The 14,059-nt window shown below is 44.6% G+C and overlaps 1 protein-coding gene across 1 annotated transcript in view; it reads right to left on the bottom strand.

The window, feature by feature from the left end:
* Window positions 1–14,059, bottom strand: part of LOC137534312 (zinc finger protein 585A-like) — a 63,209-nt gene that overhangs the window by 48,115 nt on the left and 1,035 nt on the right. Inside the window, exon 2 of the mRNA XM_068255752.1 lies at window positions 1,662–1,843. Within this exon, the coding sequence (XP_068111853.1) occupies window positions 1,662–1,730 (69 nt within the window). The 5' untranslated portion in view covers window positions 1,731–1,843. The remainder of the gene's footprint in view (window positions 1–1,661; window positions 1,844–14,059) is intronic.

A 14,059-nucleotide genomic window follows, 5' to 3' on the forward strand; every position in this document is an offset into this window, starting at 1 on the left:
CTTTAAAAGACTTCAGCAGAAATCTATTGGACTGCAAGTCTTGTATTGCATGATGCTGTGCAACACTAGGAGGGCCTGAATGATTTTAGGAAAAAATTGAATTGAGCGATTTCTGTCTGAAATTGCGATTTCGATTTGATTCACGATTTCCTTCATATCAAGCTTTGTTCCCCCCTCTTCACCTGTTTGTTCTTCCTGTCTCTCTTTGTGTTGCCTCTTTATGCCTTCTCTGGGTCTCCCTCTTGCCCCCTTTGTGTCTCTGTGCCTGCTCGGTTTCTCTGTGCCCCCTCTGTGACTCCCTCTGTGCCCGCTCTGTCTCTGTGTCCCCTCTGTGTCTCTCTATGCCTCCTCTGTTCCCCCAAGCTGCATCAGTTCTGGACAAAGCTTCAAGCATGAGTCCAGCAATGCCCGTCTATCCACTTCGCCTCCTGCAGAATCTAATGCCTGGAATACTTCCTGTATGTCATGTGACATACAGGAACCCAGAGTTTTGCCAAGCACAAGAGTCTGCAGACGGCGATAGAGGACGGACAACGTTTCGATTCATGCAGAAGGTATGTCTAATGCTGCGGGCCGCACGCGCTGGGACTTTGGGGAAGTTTGAAGCCACTTCTTCAAACTTCCCCCATGTGGAAATCGCGATAACTGCTACTCTGACGATTCCGAAATTGTGATCTTGGTGATGACGATTTCGGTTTAAATTCGATTTATCTTTCAGGCCTAACACTAGGAGCAATCTATCTTTCCACTCTCCTGCCCTGTCCTCATTGCTGAGCTGTTCTAACTGCACAAAAGCAATAGAGAGTCCATCAATCACATAGGTTGATAGATTACTGGCAGATTCTATCAGTGATTGAGGCCCTGTTCACAGTGTTCAGTTGTGTTGCAGTATAATTCTGCATGTCAACTCACCACTCATACAATTCTATGGGCCTGCTCACAGTACTGCATTGTAACTGATCACATTATTCTAACTCGCTACATGCAGGATTTGTATTAACCCCCCCTGGCGGTATGATTTTTTCCAGATGTTAGGGTCTAAAAGCAGTGACATTTTTTGCAGGCTTTTAGACCCTAAAACTGGGAAAAACAAATCACATCACAGAGAGATCTGTGGCAGCCTCAGCATTTACTCACCTCCCTGGGACCCAGCGCTGTAGTTCTCGCTGCATCCTACAGGTGGCGCTGTAACCCTGTAGTGAGATCACTGTCTGTTGTCATGACAACAAATGGCAATCTCACCAGAGGGATGCAGAGCCTCGGAGGACAGGAAGGAGAATGGCAGCAGGCGTATGGATACTCAGGGGAGGCGAGTTAAAAGGCCCACTGTGCGCTATACTCTGCACAAGGCTCCCGACAGCTAACACGAGTCACGCTCGTGGTTACCACTCCTGGCTTGTTTTTTCCACCCTGAGTCGTGGATGCCGCCAAGGAGGTTAAAGTCTATGTCCAGACTCCATTGCAGTTCACATTCATTATAAACGCTTGCGTCATGCAACCGACCACTGTGAACTTAGCCTGAAACAAAGAAGCCAATAAGAAAACCTGACTCATGCATGGCTTTCTCGAGGAATCAAGCCCCAGTGCCCACATACGCTATTCCAAAATGTACAACTAGAGAAAAGAGTCGCCATGTCAGCACATGCTCAGGCATCACATACCGCTCCATTCAGAGGATTCTGGTGAGGCGTGGAGCTGAGGATCTCCGTAGCGCTTGGCACAACATCCATATTCAAGAAACTTCCCCGGTGTCATTAAAGTCCTATGGAACGGTCACTGGATTACATTCTGCATATCGGTGGGGAGTGGGAAGGGTCGTCTTCTCCTCGGCGTCCATCATATTCTAATATGGAAATAAAAACATTAAATAAACAATCCATTGACGCTAAACCTTGAAGCATCGCATGATTTTGTCATTCCCCAGTGGCTTATTCATGGCAAGTTTATGTCAATCTTATGTGTATGTGTGATTAGTTTATGAAACAGTTGTGCTTTAATGCTACATAATTTAAGTGACCTTGAAGTTAGAAAAATGTTAAAAGTTTAGCATACATGCAGGGCCGGTTTAAGCAACAATGGGGCCCCAGGGCAAAATAAACCTGGGGGCCCCCCCAACAGATACCCCGAAACAAAAATCGGCATTAAGGGACCTTTTTTGCAGCTGGTATAGTCAGGGTGTGAAGCCCCAATCGGTCAGAGCTCCACATTTTGGCTATCCCAGCCTGCATGGGGGACAAGGGGTTAAAACGTTTCAGAGGGGGGACCCCACATAATTAAAAAAAAAAAATTCCCACACAACATAAGGAAAAAAAAAAAAAAAATTGGGAAAATAGGAAAAAAATGCCAGGGATCTTCATACAGCCATATTGCGGCTGTATAGCGATCCCTGGCCAAAGCGCTGCGGCTGCGTATGGACCCCCTGGAAACCCCGTCAGGAAATTTATTGCTCTTTCTTTTGATACATGTAAAATTACACTACCGTTAGGCTTGCTACTAAATGTGACATTTACCGCGTTTAAAAGTATACTGTTTTCCTTCGAAACGTTAAAATCAATTTTCTCAAAAACTATAAGGTCTTTTTGAAAAATTGTTTTTTCCTCTTGTGATATCCTTAACATATCCTGCAAATTTAGGGTTTCTAGCATTTAAGGTGGATTTGCTATTAACCGTTAAAGTCGGCGGGTTTTTAAATGTGTATTTTTTTTCCTTTGAAACTTTAAAATCGATTTTATCAAAGACTATAAGTTCTTTTTGAAAAAAAAAAAAAAAAATCTCCTCTTGTAGCCACTGGGAGCCCCTAGAGGCTCTGGGGCAATTGCCTCCTTTGCCGCTATGGTAGCGCCGGCCCAGCATACCTGCATAATTTGTAAGGTTGCCAGACACTGGGTGGCCCCTGCATGGTCTACCGCGGTACTGCAGCTGTAAGCTCTGATCACATCTCTAACGGGCTACAGTCAGAGCAGGATGCATGCCCTCTCCACTCCATGCACCCTTGTGGCTTGTGCTTCCAAATGGCTGTGTAGCGCAGCCGAGAGAGTCCTGGGTATGTGCTGCCCAGGACTCTGCCAGTGGCGTGTAAGAGTGCACACAAAGTGTACACAGCAAGCGCCCATAACAGATACCAGAGCTGAACTCAGGAGGAAAATGGGGGGTGGGGGGGAAGCAGGCAAGTACTGGAAGCTGTCCTGATCAGAATCAGAATCATTTATTTCGCCAAGCACGACTGGGTCGAACCCGGAATTGGTTTTGGCATGTACAGGGCTATGTGTGGAATAAGACATACAATATAATACAGTACAAAAAACAATACAGTAAACAATACAGATACAGCGATTAACCATACATGTTGACACAAGTTAGAGCTCAAGTATGTAAGGTGTAAGATGTGCGGCAGTGCAGTCATGTCGCGTGCTACCGAATGCTACTTGAATGGGGCAGGTAAGAAGTTCGTAGAGTTCAAAGAGTTTACAGCTGAGGGAAAGAAGCTATTCCTGTGTCTTTCAGTCCTGGTGTAGATGGACCGGAATCTCCGGCCCAGGGGGAGCCGCTGGAAGAAGCGGAAGCCTGGGTGGGACGGGTCATTGACGATCCTCAGAGCTCTGGAGCAAAGTCTGGAGTTGTAGAGTTGGTCTAGTGGGGGGAGTGATTTCCCGATGATTTTTTCAGCTGATCTTATGACCCTCTGTAGTTTGTGCCTGTCGCTGGCGGAGGCGCCAGCGTATCAGACAAGGATGGAGGAGCAGAGGACAGATTCAATTGTGGCTGTGTAGAAGTTCGTCAGAAGCTCCCGGGCCATCCCGAACTTCTTCAGTTGTCGTAGGAAGAATAGCCTCTGCTGGGCTTTCCTCTGAGTGGAGGACGTGTTGGCTTTCCAAGTAAGGTCCTTGGAGATTGTAGTGCCTAGAAGGCGTGTGCAGGGAACCCTTCCCACTTCCGTACCATCGATGCAGGTTGGAGGAGGGGTGGCAGCACGTTTTCTAAAGTCCACGATCATCTCTACTGTTTTTGCAGTATTGAGGACTAGGCCATTTTCCCTGCACCAGAGGCAGATTCTGTCAACCTGCTTGCGGTAATCTTGCTCGTCATTTCCGGAGATGAGGCCCACTATTGTTGTATCATCAGCAAACTTGATGACTTTGACAGAGTCCCCCGTGGACCTGCAATTGTTGGTGTATAGGGAGAATAAGAATGGGGACAGAACACATCCTTGAGGGGCACCGGTGTTGGTGGTCCTTGGCTGCGAGATGATAGTGTCCAGCTTGACGGCCTGGGATCTGTTGTTCAAGAAGTCTGTGATCCAATGGCGTAGGGTGGGGTGGACACCGAGGCCAACCAAGTTATCCTTGAGTATTTGGGGGCTGGTGGTATTAAACGCCGAGCTGAAGTCGAGTAGGAGGATCCTGGCGTAGGAGTTTGGTTTGTCAAGGTGTTCCTTAACGAGCTCCAGGCAGACGTTTATGGCGTCATCAGTGGACCTGTTCGCTCTGTATGCAAACTGGAATGGGTCCAGCTGTGCCTCAGTGGAACGTTTTAGGAGGGGCAGAACCATGCTTTCAAAGGTTTTCATGATGATGACGGATGTGAGAGCCACCGGCCTGAAGTTGTTGAGGTCAGAGACACCCTGCTTTTTGGGGACAGGGATGATGGTGGACCTCTTGAAGCACGCTGGAACTTTGCCTTCCTGGATGGATTTGTTGAAGATAGAGGAGAGAATAGGGGCTAGCTGCCGTGCACAAGTTTTCACACAGGCTGGTGACACCCACCGCTGCCCACCGCTCCCCCCGTCCCCCACCTTTGCTACCTAAATGCCCCCCGGCAGCCTCTTCCAGGTCATGCATTAGTGCACACGACAGTCATGGCCACATCCACAGTGGGCTCCCGACTACACGTTGTAGGGCGCGCACAACATGTGCACTAATGCCCGACTTGGAAGAGGCTTCCGGGGGGCATTTAGGTAGCAAAGGAGGAGGCCGGAGAATGGGGGGGCAGTGGGCATCAAGACAGCTTCCAGTACATGCCTGCTCCCCCCATTTCTCCTCCTGAGTTCAGTTCTGGTATATTTTAAGTTACCACTAGAGCTAAGAATGGGGGCTACTGAGGCAGTGTTAACCAGACCATTGCGAAATAATGAAAGAGAACCATTGGTGAGAAATAGAGCCTGCAGTGTAAAGCTTTCTAGTACTGCTGCATGGATCCGCAGGTGGTAGGGTTAATCACTCACCTGCTTGTCCGTAATTCATGGTCAGTAACTCCACCCCCTTCCTCAGCAAAGCCACTGAGGTGTTTTTGTCGAAAATCTTCCGAAAGTTGTGGCCACCCTCACCTGGGTCATCTGGCCCGCCCCCAGCTCGACAGTTGCACCTTAATCAATGTCTGTCTAGCTTGGGGGCCACAATGACATGAGGTGGGAGTGGCCACAGAGCTTCGGAAAACTCTGGCGACCTGGAGGGGGAATAGTTATTAACACTGCCTTGACTTGTGCAGGAGCAGGGTAAGCCGTATATCGGCTGTATCCTGTGCCTAAGTCTACATGCCCAAGGCACATTCATAGTTATGCTTCTATGGGTAGTGTTAATGCTCTGTGAACTAGCCCTCAAGCTTGTTTCACACTTATACAGCGCGATTCTCCAGTGGCAAGAGAGGGAGCTGCAGGAGTATCACACCACACCAAAGCTACTTTCACATTACCCTGCGGTAGACAACATCGACAGGGTAATGTGCATAGGCCGTCAACGGGATTCCTGTCAGTCTGCGCATGCGCGGCGCACCATGCTCTGATGTTCACCCTCACTGTGCCATTGATTTGCATTGCTGCATAATCCGTGCGGTAGACATGGATCATGTGGCAATGCACGGATGACTTTGTGGTGGGTAAACAGCAATTTAACTACCTCTGTCGCAGTGCATTACATTAAGTATAAAAGTCTATGTAGACTTTCAATGACTTAGCGGCCTAGCGGCAGTAAAATTGCTTACCGCAACGCCATAATAGGCTCTATTCACTGAGCATTACCGCATTCGGTAATGCTGAAAACAGCTGATTTTACCGATCACCTTCTCAAATTACAATTTACTAAACCTATTACCGCACAGAAATTTAATATTACCGACTAGTGAGGTAAATTACCGACTTGTGTGGTGAATGTCTCAGGAAATGTCAAGAAATTGCAATTCACAAATATTTCCACATTCGGTAAACCAGGCAATAGTGTTCAGTATTTTTCTCCAGCTCAAAGCAGCCGATAAATCACTTTTTTCATGCTCTCTCTGTGTGGTAACTTTGACAGACAGCCTTTAAAGAGGAACTTCAGCCTAAACAAACATACTGTCATTAAGTTACATTAGTTATGTTAATTAAAATAGATAGGTAATATAATCTCTTACTCACCCTGTTTTAATAGAACAGGCAAAGGTTTGTGATTTCATGTGGGCAGCTATCTTTTTCATGGGGGCAGCCATTTTTTTGGTTGAAAAGAGATGACAGGGAGCATGAGACACAGTTCCAACTGTCCTGTATCTTGATCATCCCTCCCAGCTGCGCGCGCTAGGCTTCAAATCTCAAATTCAAAATTTAAATTAAAAAAAAAATTGCACCAAAAAAGCAGAACAAGAACATCAGAAATCCCATCATGCTTTGCACAGCATCAGGGGGAAAAGGCCCAGGCAGATTTCTTCTGTGCAGCTAAAAATGAGGCTTGGGTAAGAAAAACAGTTCTGATGCTGTGAAACTGTTAAAGAAACACCAAGCCTTTTAAGTACTGCTGAGTAGATTTTTAGTCTGGAGGTTCACTTTTTAAGGAGAAGATGGCAGCTCTGATGACGCCGCTCACACGGCGAAACTAGTTAGCACCACTCAACATCCCCGGCACTGCCGCCCTGTCTAACATCCTGCACTGACAATCCTGACGCCATTGGTCTACTGCAATGGAGTGAAGCTGGCAATTTGTTTTGGGACTGAGCTATCAACTCTCACCTTGCTGTGGCAACAACAAGCTATGCAGTGCTCAAGATGGATGGGTGAGATCTTTCCTTGCTTTATGTGAACAACACATGAGTTACACTCTATACGACCAGATGATGCGATGCATACAATTAAGGATCTGTGGCTGCGATTTGGCCGTTAAGATCACTCTGTACTTGAACTATAGATGGTAGATGGTATTTGGTTGCAATTTATTTCTGAATGTTTGGGCCACCGACAGAAGTTTGAGAACTGGTTGTTGCCAAGTAGAGGAAAGTGCAAGGACCTGTCTGAGAAGCTTTAACTGCATGGCTTCAGGTGGACTTTCATCCAAAGGATTTCAGCTGGCTTACTTGAACTAAGATTGCAATAGCCTCACTAAACCATAAGCACAATAACAAGTTTGCTTCACTTTTTTCAAGTCTTGATTTTTTTCAGTGAAACTGGACTTTCTCAGCATTGACTGGGGACGGCCAGTGTTGTGAAGATAGTAGTCTGACAGTGCAGTTGTGGGCGGCAATTTGACCTCCGGGGAACTTTATGCCATCACAAGGGGTCTATTTGTTTTATGGAGTTGGTTGATGGGCTGGTCTGTGGCGAATATACTTTTGGCAAAATAAGAATTATATTTTAAGTGTTGAATGAATAGGTTTTGATATTTTGATTATATCTGTGTCTAGTAATATATATATATATATATATATATATATATATATATATATATATACTAAGTGCCCCAACCTTCAAGCAAGAAGAAGTATCACCCTGACCCCAGGGCCGGTCCAAGCAAGAAGAAGGGGCTGGTCCAAGAAGAAGAAGTAGCGCCCTGCCCCCAGGGGCGGTCCTACACTTGCCGCCGAGCTGGAGGGGGTAGCGGGCAGGAAGGGGGTATTGGGCACAGCAGTGGGGAGGGGGGGGGGGGGTCGGACCCCCCCCCCCCTTTCACCTGGGTCCCCCATCTGCGCTCCTCCTCTAGCTTAAGTTCTATGGAAAACAAAAGTTTGCTTTCTTGGAACAGAAAGAATTTGTGATAATTCAGGTTGGAGTGAGCTTGAGATGTCTCACAGTGCATCACTGCTGAATATATGCAAATTAACCATTGTTGCCCATAGAAGCTAAACACTGCATTCCAGCGGTTCTGGAGGTGTGTTTAGCTTCTAAGGGCATCAATGGTTCATTTGCATTAATTCAGCAGTGATGCACTGGGAGGCATCTCAAGCTCACTCCAACCTGAATTATCGCAAATTCTTTCTGTTCTAAGAAAGCAAACTTTTGTTTTCCATAGCATTTTAGTAAGGTGGCTTTTGGGACCATTGTAGCCCCTCACACACTCCAATTAGTTCTGGTTCACCATGAGCTTGCTGGTTAGTCTGTAGCTTAAGTTCAGCAGCAGCCGCCGCTATTAGTAAGAGGCAGTGGGCGGGGATGACTCACCTCTTCTGCGTTCCAGCGTGCATTCCACTGTCGTCCCTTCCTGCAATGCCGTCCACTTACAATACAGTGGGTGGCATTGCAAGAAGTGACGACAGTGGAACGCACGCTGGAACGCGGAAGAGGTGAGTCATCGCTGCCTCTTACTAATGCCAGCGGCGGCTGCTGCTGAACTTAACCAATTAAACTTCCTGGACGTAAAACTTACGTCCAGGAGGCCATGTGCGCTCTCACGTGCGCTCCTGGCCCGCGGTTTGTTAGCCAGGGAATCAGTGAATCGGGCCATGGTGCCCGATCACTGATTCCTTTCCCCCGCAGAAAAAGCAACAGGTTCTCTCAAAAGCTGCGCTTTTTCTGCTTCCTATGTCCCTCTAAGCGTACATGTTACGCTTAGAGTGATGTCACGTAAACAAACTCATGGCTGCCATCTTGTGGCCAAAAAGTAAAACTACACCTAAATGTAAAAAATATAAAAATAATCATATATTTACATTTAAAAATGACAATTTACATCCTACCCTCCAAAAAATACCCACATAAAATGTTTAATTTAAAAAAAAAAAAAAAAAAACCATTACAATAAAAAAAAAAGAAAAAAAAGTAAATATTTACCTAAGGGTCTAAACTTTTTAAATATCAATGTAAAGATAAAATATTTCTATTTTTTTTTTTTTTAATTATAAGCTTGTAAATAGTGATGGATGCAAAACGGAAAAAATGCACTTTTATTTCCAAATAAAATATTGTCGCCATACATTGTGATAGGGACATAATTTAAATGGTGTAATAGCCGGGACAAACAGGCAAATACAATACGTGGGTTTTAATTATGGAGGCATGTATTATTTTAAAATTATAATGGCCGAAAACTGAGAAATAATGAATTTTTTCCGTTTTTTCGTATTCTTCCTGTTAAAATGCATTAACAGTAAAGTGGCTCTTAGCAAAATGTACCCCCCAAAGAAAGCCTAATTGGAGGCGGAAAAAACAAGATATGGATCAGTTCATTGTGATAAGTAGTGATAAAGTTATAGGCTAATGAATGGGAGGTGAACATTGCTCGGATGCATAAAGTGAAAACGACTGAATGCAAAGTGGTTAGGGAGAGCGCAGATGGGCGACCCAGGTGAGGGAGGGGGGGTCCGACCCCCCCTCCCCGGCGCAAACTTAATCTGGAGGGGGAGTGCACATGGGGGACCCAGGTGAGGGAGGGAGGGGTCCGACCCCACTCCCTGCCGCGAACTTAAGCTGGAGGGAGAGCACACATGGGGGACCCAGGTGAGGGAGGGGGGGTCCGACCCCCCCTCCCCACCATTGTGCCCAATACCCCGTTCCTGCCCGCTACCCCCTTATGCAGCGTATGCTACGCCGCGGGTCGGCTAGTATATTATATTTATTTGTGATAGCCACATAGGGTACAAAAATGCCTAAAGAAAATTTGTTGTTTTTTTCATTCTTCCTGCACTTTAAGGAGAGCCAGGCAGCCAATAGGGAGAGCCACACAGCACTGCTTCTCATGCTAATTTGATGTGATGCAGAAATTGTACACGCACCGCTTTACTGAACGGACAGAGCACAACCCGCGCTGATATGAACCGTCTCATAGACATTCATTGTCCACGTAGTTGGGGGGGGGGCGATTTTAAATATCGCCCGCGTGTAAAAAAAAGACCCAAAATCGCCTGCATTGTGAACAAGCCATTAGATGTGAGAATCTGTATTCTGGCATGCAGAAGAGTTCCCCTTCGTGGCTGCAGATGTAAAGAAATGTCAGAGATGCACTGGACAGAAAACCCCGACTCATACACACCTTGCCTCACCGCTGACCTGCTACCCGGCTGGTAAGTGACACTTACCGAGCAGGGCTTTGTGTATTGAGGTATGTTTTTTCGGTAAATTACCGAACGTCTGCTTCATGCAGAAGATCTTAAATGAATTGGGAAACAAAAATTGTAAAATATCAAATGCGGTATTCTACCGACCAAAATGAATTTACAGAACTGCCCTAAGCGAATAGAGCCCACTGTGAAAGGTGCTTCAATGATTTACGGGTGACTGGGTAAGTTATTATCCCATTGACCCACTGATCCTTGCAGCAATAATATGGACCCTTACATTAACCATTTCAGCCCGCGGTTGTTTTCACCTTATGGACAAGAGGAATTTTCACATTTCAGCACTCCTTTTCATTCCCTTATAATTTTATCACTACTTATCACAACAAAATGATCTATACCTTGTTTTTTCTGCCACCAATTAGGCTGTCTTTGGGTGATACATTATGCTAAGAATTATTTTATTCTAATGCATTTTAATTGCAATAATAAGAAAAACATTTAAAAAAATAATTATTTCTCAATTTTCGGCCATTATAGTTTTAAAATAAAATGTAAAACTGTGGATGAAAGCCACATATCTTATTTGCCCATTTTTCCCGGTTATTGCAACCTTTAAATTTTATCCCTAGTGCAATGTATGGTGACAATATTTTATTTGGAAATAAAGATGCATTTTTTTTAAATTTTACATCCATCGCTAATTGCAATCATAACACGTAATAATAATATACCCTCTTGACATACATATAAAAAAAAAATGTATTCTATAATGTATGTAGGTGTAATTTTACTATTTGGCCACAAGATGTCCTTGTGCATTATTTCCTATTGCGTACAATAATTACACTAAATAGGAAGTAATGTGTGGCTGTGTGAAATCGGAAGTGACGCAGGTATCTCATTGATGCCGGCAGTCACGTGGGCGATGAGGGGAGATGAATGGGAACAAAGTTCCCACTAATTAATCTAACGATCGGTAGCAGGTGCAGTGGAAACGAGCAAGCGGGAGGGAGCACGGCGGCACATCTGAGACTGATCACTGTTTTTTGAATGGACAAGTACGGATTGGCTCTGGGGACTTCTGTCCCCTGCCACCAATCCCCCGTCGCTGCGACCATCGCGATCGCAGCCCCCCAGACCTTACGGATGTGATTCTCGCATCCCTGCGACTGTAGCAGCACCCGCGGACATGTGACAGTAATGATTAAAGGCTCTTTAACACATATATTCAATCTTCCACAGACTGTTGATAGGCAATGAAATGCCTCTCATAAGGCATCTTTTCCACAAACTGTTGAGCTGTGTGCTCAGCAAGCAGTTACCAGGCAGCAGTGAGCAGTTGTGAGGGCTGGAACCCACAGGAGCGCTTTTGGCAGCGTTTTGGCAGCACTGCGATACGCTAGCAGTTTGCCAAAACGCTGGGCTAATGTTAATGGATGGGGCAACTTCCACAGGAGCGTTTACGTTTCCCAGAAACGCAAACGCAGGACCTGCAGCATTTTGGGAGCGTTAGCGCTTCAATTTAAAGTATTGAAACGCTAGCAGAAACGCTCAGCAAAATCTAAACTGAGCGGTTTTGCTAGCGTTTTGCGGTTCAGCACACTGTAAACAAAATGAAAAATAATTCACAGGACCAATCAGGATAAAAACGCAAAACGCAAAACGCTAGGCACCCGCTGGGGAAAAAAATACAATGTTGCAAAACACGACCAAAAACGCGCATGAATCCGCTTGCAAACCGCTCAGACAAAACGCTAGCGGTTGCGTTTTGCGGTTTTCAGTGGGTTCCAGGCCTGAGAGTTTGAGAGGCATTTCACTTCCTATCAACAGTCGGTGGAAAAGAGGCCTAAGGGCCCATTCACACTAGAGAGTCTTGCCGGCGATTTCGGCAGAATGCTCAAACGCTAGCGCTTTGAAAGCACTAGTGTAATAAAACCCTATGGGCCTGTTCTTACTTGGGCAATTTGCGCTAATCACCGCAAATCGCCCAAAATAGCGAAACGCAAACGCGTAGCCTGCACCATTTTCAGGCGATTTCCCAGCGTTTGCATTACAGTGCTGTAGAAGCGCTAAACGTGATCGCGGAGAATTCACTGCACTGTCCACTGTGCAGAAAAATCACTACCGCAAACCGCCGGCAAAAATCACTGGCGTTTTGCGCTTCTAGGTGTGAATGGGCCCTAAAACTGCATGAAATTAGCATATAACTTGCATAATATGAGAATGATTTCCATTAAAGATGGTCAATGAGATGCAAAAAGGACTAAAAATTAAATTTCATGTAAATTACATGCAACTTGGAACTGGACCAATCAGAATAACTTCATGCCAATATTTATTGGTCCAATTTCAAGCCGCATATAATAATGAAATTTGAATTTTATGCATTTATTTTCATCTCATTGTAGTCTAGAGTAGGGATGATCAACAAGATGCAAATATTTGAGTTCATACAAGATTATGTAAATTGTTATGCAAATATATGCAGCTTGAAAATGGGCCAGTTTAAACCTTTGTGGATTAGTCCATTTTCAAGATGCATATATTTGCATAGAAATTTACATAATTATGCACCAACTCCTGCACGAAATATTTGCAGCTCCCTGATCATCCCTAGTCAAGAGTAGGAACGGCCAATGAGATGTAAATAATTATGCAAATTACAGAAATGTCATAATCCTGCAACAACTCGGAATTATTTGCATCTCATTGACCATACCTAGTATGGAGCAAACAACTCTCCTGACATGTAATGTCCGCTGATTCAGGGCTGGAACCCACTAGAGCGATATGTTGAGCGTTTAGGGAGCGTGAGAAGTCGCTAGCGATTTCCCTAAACACTCTGCCAATGTAAATGGATGGTGCAAATTCCACAGAAGTGATTGCGATTAGCAAAATCGCAAGCGCAGGACATGCAGCATTTTCTTAGCGTTTGCGCTTCAATGTAAAGTATATAATCACTGGCGTAATCGCTCATCAAAACGTGCACGGAGCGATTTTGCTAGCGTTTTAAAGTTAATGTACAATGTAACAAAATAAAAAATAATTGAAAGGACCAATCAGACTTTAAAACACTAATTGCTACACAACCGCTGGCAAATTGATTACACTTTCTAAAATTGCTCCCTAAAACGCTCATGAAATTGCTTACAAACTGCTCATACAAAACGCTAGCGATTGCGATTAGCGATAGCGTTTTGTAGTGGGTTCCAGGCCTTAGGGTGTGTATTCACTGGAACCAGTTACAGCCTCCAGCCGTTGGTTAATTAACCAGCTGCAATATAATAGGTCAACTCAGTTTTAAGTCAGGCAAAATTAAAACGGTGAATGGTAAAGTGGGCTTTTTAATTTGGAGAAAAATACATTTTAGGTAAAATGTAAGATTTAATTAAATAAAAAAAATAATATATATCACACATAGCAGAAATGCTAGCGTTGCATAAAACGCTGCATTTTATGCAGCAATGTTGGCCAATAGGACACAGAAAAAAACCACGGAGACCTGCGATTTACAGTATGCGTTTCAAAAACGCTGGTTTTGTTGCATGTTATGCAGGATTGGTGCCAAAACGCACATAATGAAAGTCAATGGAAACGCAGTGGATTGCGTTGTATGCGATTTTGATGTATTTTATGAAGAAAAAAAAAAAAGATTTCTGAAGTATTTTCGCTTTCTGTTGTCTTCCTGGTGATTTGCATAAATTTAAATATAAAAAACGCAAGAAAAACGCATCTGCTTTAAAAACGCAAACGCAGCAAAAACGCTAAAAACTCCCCTAGTTTATATAAAACGCTTGTTTTTCATGCTAAGTCATATGTGAATTGTGAA

This window comes from Hyperolius riggenbachi, chromosome 10, assembly GCF_040937935.1.
Source record: "Hyperolius riggenbachi isolate aHypRig1 chromosome 10, aHypRig1.pri, whole genome shotgun sequence".
Taxonomy (NCBI): Eukaryota; Metazoa; Chordata; class Amphibia; order Anura; family Hyperoliidae; genus Hyperolius; species Hyperolius riggenbachi.